At 40.1% G+C, this 16832-nt stretch overlaps 1 protein-coding gene across 5 annotated transcripts in view; it reads right to left on the bottom strand.

Annotated features, from left to right (window-relative positions):
• RPS6KC1 (ribosomal protein S6 kinase, 52kDa, polypeptide 1) overlaps positions 1-16832 on the bottom strand; it is an 85841-nt gene that overhangs the window by 52692 nt on the left and 16317 nt on the right. For 4 of the 5 annotated variants that reach the window (XM_009888192.1, XM_009888207.1, XM_009888176.1 and 1 more), the window contains exons 5-6: positions 12702-12761; positions 11507-11869 (exon numbers count right to left, since the gene is read on the bottom strand). In XM_009888192.1, coding sequence (XP_009886494.1) covers positions 11507-11798 — 292 coding nt within the window. In that variant the 5' untranslated portion in view covers positions 11799-11869; positions 12702-12761. The remainder of the gene's footprint in view (positions 1-11506; positions 11870-12701; positions 12762-16832) is intronic. The other variant, XM_009888199.1, reaches the window with a different exon arrangement.

Consider the following 16832-nt stretch of genomic DNA (forward strand, 5'->3'; position numbering starts at 1 on the left):
TATTTGTGAATAAGTTCATTAACAGTTCAGTCTCTGAATACTATAACAGGTGGATGCTTGAGAATTGGATTTATGGAAGTAGGATTTTTGGCTTTTTATTCTTTATATTAGTTTAACCAAGAACATGTAAAAAGCTACAGTCCAATACAAATTCCCATTGAAACAGCCAATATCTCACAAAAATCTGTAAAGAAACACAGGATATGAATTTTTAAAAAAAAGGAAAAAAGAAAAAAGTGTTACTTAAAAAGCCTTAAGCACAGGTTGATGAGTAATGATAAAGACCCCATTAAACTAAAAATAATCTTTAGCATTTATGCCAAATTTCAGGTCATAGAACTCTTCACTTAAAGCCTAATAAATCACTAAAACACAGTGCTAGTTGAACAAATGACAGATGTTAAAGCCATGCTGCGGACTTATGCTTTTTTTTTTTAAAGGCAATATTGCATTTTGTTATGGGATAGTGTTTTTAGTTACGCAAAATGCGTAGTCTTAAAAGAATCCACTAATTCATTCCTAGTTAAGACCTTTTGATTTAAACACTGTGTGAACATACTGAGCTCCTATTTCTATTCTGTGGTTAGCCCACAATAATCTAAAGAGGTATCTCTCTTTAATTACAATTTATAACTTGAAAGGGATTTTTCTTTAAATGGCAGCAAACAGGAAATGTTTAAACTGTGTCAAAGCCTTTGATGAATCTTTACAACTGCTCATAAAAGATCATCCTGCTTAAAATAATATTGATTTTTCATTTATTTTCCTAGATACTAGAAGATTTACGTTTCATCTGATCAGGATCAAAGCTTCTCCCCCCTCCTGATCACTGGGATTAAAACAGCAATGTCATTTTACATGTTTAAAAACTACGCTGGTAAAGCAAGATATAAAAGTGTAGCAAGGCTGATCATAGAGACCTTAGAATAAAAACCCCTCAAGATTCCCCGTCTCTCTCTCTCTCTCTCTCTCTGCATTTGCTACGGAGCAGCTGTGCCTCACACAGATTCACATGAATGAAAATATTAAGGCGAGAAACCACCCACTTAGTTTATTTTCCATATGACTTTCCTGTAATTATTTTGTAAACTGTTCACACAACAATATATAAAAACATCTGCAAAAACAGGTAATTAATGTGTCAAGCCAAACTAATGCATTTTTTATGGTGTCCATGCTTCATCAACTGTAATTATAACTCTTTTTAAGCAAATGATGATGTGTTTGTTGCAATGTGCAAGTGGTTATTTTAGATGCTCTGTTTACTATTACTGCAAACAGAATATAAAAACTCTACAGCTACTTTGTTGCACATATAAGCCTTCATCTACACAAGCACAAGCAGACTGCTCCCTCATTTTCCAAAGGCTTTGCCTATTTCAAAGAAATAAAAATATCTTAAAATGAAAATTGGCTTTGGAAAGGCTGACCAGGCCACCCGCTGACCAAAGTAACAGTAGCCAGGACATTAGGACAGCAGCCAATGATTTTAAATTTGTTCTTTAATTTTTATTTCTAAAGATGGCTCAGCTACAATATATTTAGGAACGTCTGGTTTTGTAACAACATTCAAATGATCTTGAGGGTTTAACAGAGGAAAACCACAAATATCTGAATAATTGTGCCACTGAGTTCATCTGTGACTTGCCCGTTTGTTTTCCTGTAGTCCACTGATTTGAATGAAAAATACAGAGAAGCAGCATTTCCACAGAAGAGGTACATAGTAGTAGCATCTGGGAAAACAGCAATATTTTTGTCTTCTACTCGAAAGAGTCTTCTACACACACCTCATAGCACCTCAGAAGAGTACATACCCTTGAAAGACCAGCTAACTCAACGCTGAAGTGTAAAGTGTTCAGCTCAGTTAACTGTTTATACAGGCATCAAATCTTTTGTAATTCTATTGCATAAGAAAATGACTTATGTTCAGGTATTAATAGCAAAAAGTTATCGAAAGGGGGCCATATCCAATAAACTCAAACAAACAAAAAAACCCACTAAAATCTGGGCAGTAAGGACCATGAAAAAAATCACAGAATCACAGAATGGTTATGGTTGGAAGGGACCTCTGGAGATCATCCAGTCCAACCCCCCTGCCAGAGCAGGGTCACCTACAGCAGGTTGCACAGGACAGCATCCAGGCGGGTTTTGAATGTCTCCAGAGTGGGAGACTCCACAAATCTGTCCTTTTCCCTGAGATAATCCAGGGTACTAACAGAACACGTCTCAGATGCACAGACGTGCTCTCAAACTTGCTCTGGTCCTCAGCCATTTCCCTCCACAGATCTAGGATGAAGTCATGTATCTTAGTGGATGATAACAAACAAAGATATCTCCAGTCACCATTTGCCACTAACATATACAATATCCCACATTCAGTCAACCACAGTATATAGCACCCCCCCAGGAATTCTAGATACTCCTTCCCTTCCTTTGTGTCTGACCACCTCCAAATCATCCCCTACAAGGCATTACAGATTTTCCTCAGGAAGAGCCAATCTGCCCGGACAACATCAGTGCACTCCCTACCTAACTAGCTGCTTGGCCAGGGAGTGGATATGTCCACAGAAAAGGTAAGGCTAAAAAGTTAGCATTACCTGTCCCAATCCTCTGTAACCTCCATATTCCAAATCTTCCTGCTTTTTGCTCAGAGTTACTAAAAATATACGTGGGCTGCCTTTATTTAAGAAGATATCAGAAGAGATTTGCTCCAGGAAGGAACGTCCTCTTGCAGAACAGGCTACAAGGAACTTGTGGGAGACTGCCTGTTGTGCTAACCCCAAACTCCATGTTCTTAACAATTTAAACGGTAAAACTTTCTCTAAATACTGAAATCTTCAATGAAACATTTATAATTGCCAAATCTAACAGCTATAATACCATTTTTTATTTTTAAAAGTTTCTTTATCTTCTTCACAGTCTTCCTGCACATATCACCCAGCTGGATTGCTGAATTTTTCAAAGAATTGCTCTCTATAAAAATGCAAGGGAGTAAGCCTTAAAAGATTTATTTCTTCTCACAATGAAAAGAGGTTTAGCAGCACCTTCCTTATTAGTGGGTAGCCCAGCTGTTATTTTTGCCTAATTGGTTCAAGAGGACCTCTGTTCTTCTTAGGGCAAACACTTCTTACATCATGTGAAGCAGGCTCCTTTGTCCATATTAGCCAAACAAAAGCTCAGGCACACCGTAAGTGACAATGCGACTCATAATCCAGCACAGGTTTGTGACCACTTTGGACACAGTTTTATAACCCTGAAATTTATTTCAGGAAGGGGAAGAGCTGCTGATTTTGGAACAAGTCTCCACAAACTTTCACGGGCGAGTGGGTAACCTTTAATTTTCAAACAATTAAGTGAAATGTGGCAGGTGCTGGGGTAGATGGACACTTCAGCATCAAGGAAAGATGCTATAGATTTTAGCAGCAGGTGGTACTTCGAAATTGTGAAATAAGCCCACTAGCTTATCGTCTCTAGTATGCTATATATTATATTAAGGATGAGTTCCTTTGAGGTGGTGGCCAAATTCTGCAGCTGGGAAAAAACCTGTAAATATTAAAAAATAATACCAAGGTTAAGTCCATTATGGTAAAACACTTTGATGTGAGCTTTTTTCTTTTTTCTTTTTTTTTAGCATTTTGAGAATGCAAAAATTTATTAAAATGCACCATATTTATCAGAACCATTCTTTCTTGCTTTTTGAAGATTCAGGACAGTACAGTACTCTCGCAACCAAGAAGAAAAGCCATTTAAAATTTAAATCTCCCATGTTGAAGCATAAATGCATGACAGTGAGTTAACACCTAAGAATTCTTCCAACTTTGCAATGTGCTCATAATGATTATGTCTGTATTTTATACATCCTCTTCATTGTGAAGTTACCAATTCTGCACCCTGTAGAAAACCTAAGGTTATACATCAGTGGTGTAAATGACTAGGTAAACACAAACACCGCTCTGGGGGGAAAAAAAAAAAAAAAAGTATGTTGGCATATGTGCCAAAGCTAAGATTACATAGAAGAATGGTGTGGGTGAAAAGTGTTTGAGAGATCAGTAAAGCAGAAGCCAGTAACACCCAAGATAATAAGAAATGTAACTTTCCAGAAACACTATTCAACAAGCATCTGTTTATAGAGAAACTCTCATGTTAAATCCACACGGTAGTGGTAGCTTTTCATGTGCATGTGTGATTATCTAAAAAAACCTAAAATGAATGGTCACACAGCACACACTATTTCAGGGAGGAAAAGCTTAACTTCCCATCCATTTGCTAAAACTTGTAGTCTTCAACTGCAAGGTATTTCACCAAAGTAAGACTTCACAATGTGAGAAATATTCCTGAACGCTTTCCTGTAAAACTATGTAAGGGGAAAAAAAAATCCTGCAAGCATTGCAAGACAGAAGGACAAGCAGTGGCATCCTAGCACAGATGAGGAAACAAAATGCTGACAGCAGCAGCAGGTCCTCCAACACAAGCACCATAGGAACAGCAGGAAAGCAAGGAAAGAAGTTACACAGACCACCACCACAGAAGAGAGGAAAAGATTTTCAAAGTTCTCTGCATTCTTCCTTCTTAACTAAGAGAACAAGTCCAAATTAGCATTAGCAACCACAAACATTCCTTGTTTCAGAGCAGAGGGAACCCAGGCACATAGACACCTACCCCTTCAAGTAAGAAAAAGCTACTGCAATTTAAAGCATAAAGCATTGCAGAAAGGAAAAAAAAAAAAGACAGATGAAAAAACAATTATGAGATTCATCAATCCTGATGGTCTAATAGTACTCATATCTATGTATTAAATCTAATTCATGTGTACTTTTATACATCACTATGGGAAATGGTATCTTTCCACGAGCAATCACCAAAATGTCTAAAAGAGAACAGTGAGCAGCAGGCCCTGTAGAGATCAAACCTATACTAGTCCTTCTACCTCTGAAGCTAGAGAGGCTATTTTAAGGTACTGGAAGGGAAAAGAAGGAGAGAGGACAGGAAAAAGAAGCGGAGGATGTGAAAAGAGAGAAGCTGGGGAGGGGGGGAAGAAATCAGAGCACTCATTATCATGCAGCATCATGCCCTTACATGTATTTTTCTGTTCCAGCTAGTAATTTACCCCAATTCACCTATACTGCCCAAAGCATTTAATTCTGCATCCAGAGACTTCACTTTTCTCACCTAAGGACAGAAGTGGCACTGTAACCTAGATCAGTCTGTTCTGTCTACACTGTATGCTGGAAGAAGTATGGCAACCCTACTAGGTCTTCTGATGGGAGGTAGAAACCCCACATAGCAACAGTCAAAAAAAGATTAATGCACTTAGCTGCAGCTAAGTGTTGGCTAACAAGAGCTGAGATAAAAGGCTGTGCAGGCAGGAAGAGATGTCTGTCAAAGAGGCTGGGCACAAGCAGCAACTTGGCAAGGAGCTGCTATGAGGACAGACTCAGAAATCTTGGAAAGGTCAGATCAACACCAAGCCAATGCAGCTAGCTGTGTCCTCCAGAAGAGGAAAGAAAGGACAGATTTTTAAGGTCCACCTTGTCACATACTTATTCATTCTTTAACAGCCACATGCTAAGCAACCACATTCAGTCATCTCTGCATCATGCCCTACATGTTGGCTTACAGGTATTGCTACGATTTACCTTTACATGTACTGTAAGGCTCTACACTGGGCAGCAGGTACCAAATCCCAGACCTTTATCAGCCTCTTGGTGCAGAGAACTCTTGCAGTTTAAGTGGAACTTTGCCTTGATTACATAGCTGAATCCGGCTGTATTTTATACATTAACCAACTTCACCAGACTTTACTGGCAAATGCTGTATTTTACTGCTTTGCCACAATGAAGTGTCTAAACCCAGTACTTTTGCATATGGAATGACATCACTCAGGGTGATCCATCCAGCATGTACTGCACAGTGATGGATCCTATAGCACTAATCTGCTCTTAAGCTCTGTATGGTCTGCAATGAGCTTGGAAGCAAACACATTTCAGTTATGAACAGCTCATAGCCCATATTAGCATGAGTTACAGCATCACTGGCAGCACAGTGGAACTAGATGGCTTTTATATTTTTTTTTTTTTTTTTTTAAGGAAACCACAGTATTTCCAACATCCCTTCTTAATCTAGATGCTTGTCAATAGACAAGTCCTCTCACAAACATCTAACCTTCTGAAACAGCAGCTGTGATTTCAAGGTTGTATGAAGCACTAGGAGAGAGGGAGCACTTTGTATGGTTGCTTAGAAAGCCCAAACCAAACAGTCGTATAGCATCCTCACAGTCCAATAGCAGGGAACAGAGATGGTTTTCAGCTCCTTTGGAAGGAATGAACCAGAGCAGGAAGTTTTTGTCTTGACTGGTTCCAGCCTCAGTGGAAGTGTAAAGCTACAACAGCAAATAAGGTGAGCTATGATACACCATAGGACCACAAAGGTCTGAGATCGGGTGGGGGAGAATTACAGTTCTGTTAGTCACCCTGTCATTAACCTTTCCCTGTGGGGCCCAGCACAAGTGTAAGCTTTCCCTGCAGACATCAACTGACACCCCAATGCATCTCCTCAGAAAACAGGTCTGTTGTTTCCTCAAAGATGTTGCTCCAGTCAAGCACAGCTGCTGGGTAGCTCAGAAACTGCTTAAGTGATTGTTACTCTCAATGAGAAACACTACTCAGAGGATTGATCAAGTGAAAGGAACTTAAAATAGCCACTGTGTTATAACAGAAATTGTCTTCATAAGAGCCATTCAACAAACAAGCAAAGGTGCTTTTCACTCTGGAAGCCAGAAATGCGCTTGTGGAACAGCCATGGCTCCTCTTCCCCTTTTCATAAAGCGCTGTCTTCTTGGCATTCTGTCAAGCATGCTCCTGTTTGCATCCCTGGCTCCATCACAAGTTCAAATCATAGCCCATCATAATCCCAGTAATTAGACACAAGTTGGTTTGTTTTCAGTATATCCAAAAATATCACCTAGTTGTCCAAAGTATTCCCAGCATTTCATTGTATATGCATTTCTGGGTTAAAAGTCAAAGTCATTTTAGCAAGGTTCCAGTAATTTGTGTAATTTTTGCTCCAGCTCTGTTTACTGGATAAACATTAAAATAGCACAGAGCAATGCAAAAACTGACATTCGCAGCCTGTTTTCAAAGACACCAGCAGCTTATCTAGAACTTGTAGATACCTAATGCAAAATACAGATACCTAGAAAACAGCTTGTGGCTGCTAAGCTGGCTTAAGAGACACCACATACTTCATGCAACGAAGTCCATGCTGCCTAGCTGAACCAGTTCCCTAAAACAAATACGTATTTATTTTGCCCAGCCACAGCTACTACGTATGTGAAAACAAAAACCCCAACTCTCTGACAGAGTAAATGGATCATCTCCCTTCAGATGTTAATGTGTAACATGGCGCCTTGCATGTAACAGGCCAGCAATGAACACATTTGCTTTCTAAACCACATGAAACAGATCCTGTACTTTTCTACATGAATTAGACTGAACATATTGTGAAGCGTTCTTGCTTCGTCATGTGCCTGAAGTTACTGAAACCCAGCAATAAGCAATAGTGTTAACTCTGTGTTTATGACACAGCTCAGACTGCCCAGATCCATAACGGATATAACATGAGAACAGTTGGAATTGGAACAAGAGGAGCAGTTTATACAAACAGGGCTCCCTCCTTTATTACAAAGAACTCCTTCCATAATTTCAGCCTCCTGATCTGTTTTTTCCTAACATGAACTATGCCATACACCAAAGTCAGGGAAAGCACTACTTTGCATAAAACACAGTTAACTTCCAGCCTAGAAGTTGGTGGCTTGCTATCGATTAGTGCATTTTTTCCATCACTAGGCCTGAAGCAACGCATTGACCTCAAAGTGCTCTGACATGCTAACAAAACAAAGGAACAGCTATAATTGTGAGCCAAAGTTTCCAACAGTTTACTAACTACTTAGTATGCTTAAAAAGGCAGAAGATTTGAATTCCAGAAGGTTTCAGCTCCTGGAGAATTGCTTAACGATCCTACACAACCCTTACAGACATGCCTTCCAAAAGTTCCAAAATCCTGCATGCAGCAATGCCCAGAAAATGCAAGAGGGGCAGCAGAAGCAATATGTAGTCAGAGGAAAAAGGAAATTATGGCAGCCATTCCCCCTCCCTGCATGCAAGGGAGCTCTGGTATAAATGAGGTGGGGAGGTACAAGAGGTACAGGTAGTTCAATGGATAGTCCAAGAGCTCTGCTGCTAGTGCAAGAATGCGTTCTCCTCCTTCCCACTGACAAACACGTTTAATATTAAATGCATGTACAGTGCAGAACTGCCTGAGATGTATAAAGAGCAGATGCCCAGAGTCCAAGGTATACACCAGCCTCTCGGAGCGCAGAAGGCATTCATTCCCCAAGTGACATGCAGATCAGGCATTTTGGCAGGACTGTGAATAGGACATTAAAAGATTTAGTACTACCACTCTGCAACAGACTAGCGGAGAAAAATTCATATGCACCTTGCACGGTATAATTAACGCCACTATACTTGTGAGAGCATGCACACACAGCTGAAAATGAAGTCAAGATGTACATTTCTTTGGTGTAAGTATATGTGACACCTGCCTTGTCTAGCATTAGTGCCATCAGCTCAGAGAGCTAGAAAGTCAGGAACGTAACAGACTCAAGTGTGCTCCGACTGCCTTTATGGAAGCCAGTTACTTCAAACTAAACAACACAAGTCTATAAACTTGCAGTAATAAACTTACTCTTACGTGATTTTGACAGGGCAGCCTTAAGAAGTAAGCAGATCTTGTACCAAGCCTAAAGGAGTGGCTGTCGACAGACACCCTTATCTTTCAGATAAATCTAACCAACTTACAGAGGCATTACATTTCCGAGGTAATTCTGAGAGAAGTTTCAAACAGAGAGTATGGATGATGTTTCTTTTTCCCCCTGGTACACTGGTTAGATTTCCAGATTCCAATTTTTAGGTGTCAATTTCTATTTTCTTGGTGCCACCACGTGGGAGAAATATGTATTACCGTTTTACATGCAAAAGCCACTTTCAATCCATTCTAGAGAGGCCACACATTCTGCAATGGCTGTACAGTGAAAGGTAATGTCACTTTATATGTGTGTAAGTATATACGAACACTGTATTTCACTTTCAGATATTACAAAGGCTTATTTAGACAAAATAGGCTGAAAATAATCAATGGCAGAAGACCAGAGGCATTTTGTAACAATTGTACCATCTTTATCTTTGAAAGAAGCACATTATTATCCATGTGAAATACATAACCAGGGGTGTTTAAATAGCTGAAGTGATTAGTTTAAAGGTGGGGGGGTTTATTGCAACATACAGTGAATACTTCCATATCAATGCTAAACATACCACCTTCACAAAGTAGCTAGACTAAAAAGTGTGATAAAGATTCATGGGGGGGGGTTGTTGTTTTGGGGGTTGGTTTACTGTCCTCATAGTCCTGAGAAGGTGTATATTTTTAGGGAGGCGTTTGAGTCAGCCCTGTCTTTATAAAGAGGGCATCAGTGTCTCCCTGCCAACTTGCAGAAGATCTAAAGAGAACAGGACACAAAATGAGTTGGATCTACCCAAATCTACTGTAAGTAGTTCCCAGCAGAGGACGAAGATTCATTTGTTTCGACCTTCACAGCCATGCTGTGTAACATGTAACACGGAGAAAGGAGAAAGAAGAACTGACTGGTAGGAACTAGTCTGTGTACATTTACGTTCCCAAGGGATGAGATGCCACTTAAAAAGCAACTCATTCCCATTATTCTCTCTACTGTGCTGAACAGATGCAATGTCAGGGACAGCACAGAAGTTGCAGGTGCTGGCAACACATGTCTTCATCCATCAGGAACACCTCAACCCACACACACACAGAGGTACCACTACTGTAAAGTTATTAATAACCCCCACTGTACTATCTATGCATAGTTACCACAGACTAACTGATGTGTGATAGCTTGACTTGTGTCCATGCCCTAACAGTTTGAAACTGTTTAATAAAGAAAGCTTTTTGAAGCTGAAACTTGAACTGTCAGTTTATAACTGCATCATGGCAGCCCTGCATAATGGCAAGAAGACAAAAGTGGTTATGACAAAACAGCGTATCCTTCAGAAGACCATAACTGAATGGCACACAGGTCTCTGAAAAGGTGTATTAGCAAAGAAAGAATAGCTGGGCTCTCCAACAGAAGGATTGCCAGCACATGCAACATCAAGAACGAAGAGCATTTTGACAACAAAGACAAGGAAAGATAGGACAGATGCTATTGAAAAGCCACAACAAGCAACAAAGCAGCAACCCTACTGACAGCACTGGGACTTGAAAAGAGGTGAATTTACTTTTGCCAAAAGGTATAAGACACTTTAAGCAAAGTCTATGCATATATCTTGGCCTACACCCCTGGATTTTAGTCAGTTACCTATCCATTTTTTTTTGCCAGGCCCCCTTAAAGCAGCTCAGCAGGCAACTTCCATTCCTAGAACTGTTCAGAGGGTCTGGACCACTGCTGTGCATCACACTGAGATGCAGCAAAGGTTTCTGCTTGTGTGTGCTTTGGTACATTAGCATTTAAGTTCAGATCTGGAGCAGCATAATGCATCTGTGTCGTACACCGTCAAACAAAGGCACAATTCTAATCTTACTCATCTGGTGGGACAGAAGCACAATACACAGACACTGAATGCACTCCAGGAAAGAACAAATCTTTTCCTGTGCTTTCTAGTTTTACGCCATTGTTGGACAAAATGCAAATATATGAGGTTATCACTCTAGATTCTCAAGAACTAGAGATGGAAAGTGAAAAAATTGTTCCCTGACCGATAAGGTGCAAGGAGACTCCACAAAAATTTGCATGTAGTTGCATCTGCTCAGTTAACATCTTTTGCAGACATATATTGACACACTAAAGCTGTTTGGGAAAAAGAAAAATACTATTCTCCTCTAGCAGTTCAGACATGTAAGTTTGTATGCATCCTTCAGCTAGAAAAGTAGAACCATTTAGTGGAAGAAGCAAGGGGCAGTGAGCCAAGAATAGTTCTAATCCTGTTGTGATTGGGAAGTTAACCTGAGTCTGCCTCTCCCCATGCGTAAAATGGGGATAATTAATCCTCACTTAACCATGTAAATTAAATAATGTTTCAACAGTGCTGCAAGTGCCACATATTAATTAATGCCTAGGTAATAAAAAGGAAAGAGGCAAAAGTGGAGCACTTTGCTACTTACCTGCAAGTCGAAGGTTGTGCCGCAATTTTAAAAGAGGAGATATTTGGCACTTGGAAGATGAGACCCTAAATTATCATTCAGTCTTAGAGAGAAAGATTTCTCTCTCCCTCTCATATGTACAGCAGCTATCAAGCACATGAAAGTCAGGCACACGTCATTCTGCTTGTCATGTAACCTCTTTGCAAAACAGTAACCTGATGTTAACTAAGGAAACGCCATAAACAAATACACATAACCAAAGGTGAGGCAAACATAATGGGAAGATCCATACCTTGAACACCTTCCAGCAGCAGATCAACCCCCTTTCTATAAAAGTTGAAGGCAGTTTCATAATCTTCTTCCTCCTCCTTCTTCAAGGCCAGTTTTATCAACTCCCCTGCTTTCTCCAAATAATCTTGTTTGCCAGGCCTGGGTTTTAAGCTTCCAGTAAACAAACTATGGCTTTCCCTCTCTCCTTCTGGTTTGCTCCACTCCTGCTCAGGTGCCGGTGTGCTTTGTACTGGGGCTTCAGAAGTAAAGCAAAGGCCAACGGCTCTACTGGGAGAACTTTGGTTGGATGCCATTCCATCATCTAACTCAGCAAGAGAGTCTACATCGACTGTCAGAGAGATCAGGTCACTGTCACTGGAGAAGCCTGAAAGCATAGTCACAAAGACATTCATTATTCTAGATTTCTCATATCCCTTGGGAACTTCCAAAATTCTTTACCCCATCCAAAGAGTTTAGTTTTCTTCTCTCTTACACAGCTTCCTGAGACTTTGTGCACAGAAATTCCCTGCATGTAAAGCTGTATTAAAAATTACGTTTCGGTACCTATAGAAACATGTTTTTTAAAATTAGCTAAGAACTCCACAGAGCAACTGGTCCTCATTTTAATACTGGGAATGACGAGACTAACATCTAACACCCAACTTAAACTTTCAAAGCCTTCTCACAGTTGGGCTCCAGGAAATTACAAAACTAAACCTTTCAGTGTGAGTGCTATTGGAAAAGCCAATCAGCAGGAGCCAAATTACTGTTGCAAGGAATCCCAACATACTGTTTTAAATCAGTAGGATGAAACATCCCAAAAACAGTAAACTAGGAGTTTGAATTAATGCAGGCTTACTGTCAGCTTACATATCATGCAGCGCTCTAACTCACACCTGCCATGTACAGCCGCCTTTTATTGCTAACGTGGTAAAATGAATTAGCTTACACCTCTTTCACTGAAATTTGAGCTAACGCATTTTATTTTACATTTGCCACAAGCTAAAAGTATATATATTTACTGCAAGCTGACCTTCAGTAACTAAACCACAATAACTTAGCATGGTTATTTGGAAATAAATGGCAACAAAGATATTTTACATATACACCATTTCATTCTGTAAGGATTATCATCCACGAAAAGCACTCACTCATAATTATGACTTTCTAATAATTTAAATTCCACAAATGTCACGGAAACAACTTCTAGATCTCACCTCCACATTCCGATTGGCTCGTAAGTGTCACATCATCAAGCCCACTTAAATCCTTTCGAACTGAAAAGGACAAGAATGACAAAAATGTTTCTGACATCCTTTTGTACAACAGATTAGATGTTCACTTGCCATCAAAATGAAAGGGCATGACCCTACTACAGGTAAAAGTACATAATATGAAACTGCTCTTTGACCAGCTATCAGAGATATCCATTTGATAACACACCATTAAAATTGTGAAAGTGATATTAGATTTGCCATTTCTTGTTGCCTCCGAGGTTAAAAAACAAAACAAAGGTGCTTGCCTGGGGGCAGGGAGGGGGGCTAATTCAAACCTCAGCACTCCAACTCACCTAATTTCACTAGCAGCAGCACTTTAATCCCTATCTCACTGCTCTGATGATTTACAGCTAAGGAGACTTAAAACAGGAGAGAGCCTTCAAAGCTGGGACCTACACACCAAGGAAAAAAAAAGCCAGCTTTCAGTCTCAAAATGTCATTCCAGAATAGTACCCTGCATGAGACATATGGAGCGAGCCACGAATTTGGCAGTGCCACCTGGATATCAAGTAGCAGTTTGTTTTATCACCTTGGCACATGTACCCACTGAGGCAATAAAACAGGCAACAAGGTCAAGACATTTAGCTGTTTGTACACACAGAGAAAGTAAATTCTGAGCTAAAACCTGGTGTCTGTTTTCTTCTGTATTACTGACAGTCAAGAGTTTATCCACATTATCAGGTAAAGTGTTCTGACATATCTTCAAAAAGTATGTGGCAGTAGCAAGGAGCTGCCTCAAAGGCAACTAACTCAAACTTTCTTTTTGATTTTACAACTCTAGAGTTAGAAAGAGTCTGCAATTTATAAAAGAGGAGTAAGAAGGCACTGTAGAAATACTGCTTTTCTAAAAGCTAGCAGTTCCTTTAATGTGAGTGAGAGGGAAAAGACACGAAGGAGATTACCAGCCACTCTTTGTCTGAAAAGCAAGGGACAGTGATATTTAGTGACACAAGACCACTTGAGAGGAGGGGACAGGGTGAGCAGAAGACAGTGCTCCTGATCTTTTCAGGGGAGGGACATAAAGCAAAGTCCCATGCAGAGAAGAAAACTGCCTGTGCAGCCCCAAGTCCTGCAAGAAAGAAGGCCACCTCACAACAGAACAGTTGGAGGAAGACAGAGATTCATTAATTGGGCAGTTCACCTGCCCAATTTAGAGACAACAAGGTCAAATTTAGAGACAACAAGGTCACCTGCAACCTGCTGTAGGTGACCCTGCTCCGGCAGGGGGGTTGGACTAGATGATCTCCAGAGGTCCCTTCCAAGCCTAACCATTCCGTGATTCTGTAAATTTGGGTGCGGAGGACTGAGAATTTATAAAATAACATTTAGAGGAGTCAAGTTATTCTGTTGGGTTAAGAGAAATTGCTAGCTAGGGAACGTATAGGCGGAAGCAGAGCTGACTGACAGACAAAAGGCGCAGACAGATAGAATGAATGGAAAAGCTGGGGGTTTGTGCTGGCCACCCAGACTAGATGAATTAGAGTATCACCACACAGTGGATTTCAGACCCAAGTTCCCCTCCCTATGGTCCAATCAAAATCACGTTTACTCTTCTCTTGCAGCCAACTTGACAAGAAGCTGTATGAACACAGCTAGCATGGCACAGAGCCTGAGCTAATAAATTTTGCTTAAGGTCAGGTTTAGAGCGCAGGTCTGGCACCACACAACCACAGTCACGGGGCTTTTAATCAGCCTGAGGGGCAGGAGAAATCTGAATTGCACATGCTTATTTCTGGGAAGATAATGTGTAATGTGAACACAGTAAAACAAAAGGGGGGGGGGGGGGGCAGAGAATGAAAGAAAAAGATGAGCTTCCCAGTGAATCTCTCTAAAGAATTTGGCAATTGGTATAGAAAGACTTTTGGAGAGGAATTTGGACATTTTAACACGATTCCATTTACCCAGAGAGGAAGACAGAGTGACTGTTTGTCAGGAATATTAGATGACTGTATGATGTTGAAACTGAACACAAATTCCTGTACTTGTCTCTGCCTTGTGCAATTTCTTTTACAACCCAGATACTTATCACATATTTTGGTGCAAACACATTTCTACTACTGTCAATTTGCATCTTCTACCATTAACGCGCACCCCTTTTGCAAAATGAACTTTGTCTGAAAAGAACAGATAAAAGTGAGAAAACACAACCCACCCTTATAAGCAAACACCAGCACCTGCTAAGGAATGGGTTTGGTGCTTCTCAGTACAACAGCTTGAAGGAGCAGTGCCCACGTGGAGGCCCTTGAATGCTCACAAAAACTAACACAGTGAACTAGTCGCAGTTAACCACCATAATCAGACTGGGAAAAACTAGATGCAGGCAGGGCGCCCTGAGCAGAGGCAGGGAGAAGACTCAGAGACGAGTATTGCCACTGCCATCTAGAGGCCTTAAAGGCAGATGTTTCCTTCTGTCCCCAGTCTCTCCCCCGCCCAAAATTCAGTTTCAAACATAAGAAAATATGAGCTGGAAGACACGTAGTTTTTTAGAAAATGTAACTCCACAGAAGTCGCATTCGGCATCTGGAAATCCCGTGCTCACAGCTGTTGCAAGTAACCCCTAAAAGCACTCCAGCCAATTCAGAAGGGCATCAAAGTATTTTTCTACTTCACAGCATTTTTTTATTTTCAATATTTTATCTCACACAAAGGAAGTGTTTTTCTTCTAAAACTGAGGCCCTTGTGAATAAAGACTAGAAACGTTCCAGTTAAGCACTTTTTCTTTTATAAGGCACAATGTAAAATGGGTGCATTGTCAGAATCTGGAACGTTAAATTTCACAGAATTAGTAGCCCTTTAATCACCAGTATTTATGATAACTACCCTCTGTAATTAAACAGCTCTATGCCTTTCCCTTCATAGAACAAAATATTCTGGGGGCACTAGTTCATTACCAGCATAGAAGATACTACAAAATAAAATGCAAAACTCACTGCACATGTAGAATGTATTATATAACTAAGCAAAGTCATTGACACTAAGAGATCCTAGTGGCAAGTCATACAACCTCAAACAAAAATAAACAAACAAAGCACTATTAGAAAACACAAGCAGTTCTTGTTATTTAAGAGGAGTTTTACCAAAGCAAGTTCTATGCCAGAAAGAGACCAGAGGAAATTAAGTAGCTAAGGAAAAAAAAAACTCCCAAATAAGCTTAAGTGTTTGTATAAGAAAGCGTATTTATACATGAGCATAAAACAATTTCAAAGGAAAATCTGAAGGGTTGGAAAAGAATTTCTTAGAAGTCACAAGGACCAAACATAACTCTGAAATACATAAATATCTAAAAGATTGCATGGTACTTGGCAGATGATTATACACAGAGATGCTTAAGCTAGCTCAGCCTCCAGAGGCCAGCAAGAAGCCCTAGCACAGTATTTACTTGGGCTGACTGACCCTATCTTACAGCCATTGTATTACTTAGTGCATATGAATTGCCACTAAAATTACTCTGCACGTGGTATCCAAGCCATCCATGTGCGTTTTTTCTGAAGATTGCTTAACACAATGTAAAAGGGACACATCCTGCACTGGCTTAGCACAACCAGAAAACATTAGCAAGTTAAGGGAGGGATTTCCAGTTTTCAATTGAACATTGCCCACACTGGCTCTAATACATAACCTCTCAGCCTTTCAAGAATAGGGAGTTCTTCTCAGGAAAAGAAAAAATGCTGGCTTTTTTTTTTTTTTTTTTTTTTGCAAGAGACTTAAACAACTTGCTTATCTCCCTGAGCCCCGCAGTAGACTTTAACATTCATCGCTCCCATGCTCAATCCGGAAGACATACTTAAACTTTTACAATATGATACCATCTCTCTTCTGGATTCTACTAAGTGCTGAAAGCATGGTGACATCCAGAGCATGAATAGTTGAATGAGAACCCTCTGAAATAAATGAGGCAGTTCAAATCTTAGACCTATTTTTCATGCTCTAGGCAAATCCAGACAGTCACCTTTGTATTTATTGATCAACCTCAAAAAGTTTTTTAAGTTCTCTGCAAATTTTTACAGCTTCAGGCTTGGGTCATGATTAGTAGTGAACACTACCACACTGTTTGCCCAACCTTCTGGAAAC

The sequence above is a fragment of the Charadrius vociferus genome, unplaced genomic scaffold (assembly GCF_000708025.1).
Source record: "Charadrius vociferus isolate BGI_N301 unplaced genomic scaffold, ASM70802v2 scaffold340, whole genome shotgun sequence".
Taxonomy (NCBI): Eukaryota; Metazoa; Chordata; class Aves; order Charadriiformes; family Charadriidae; genus Charadrius; species Charadrius vociferus.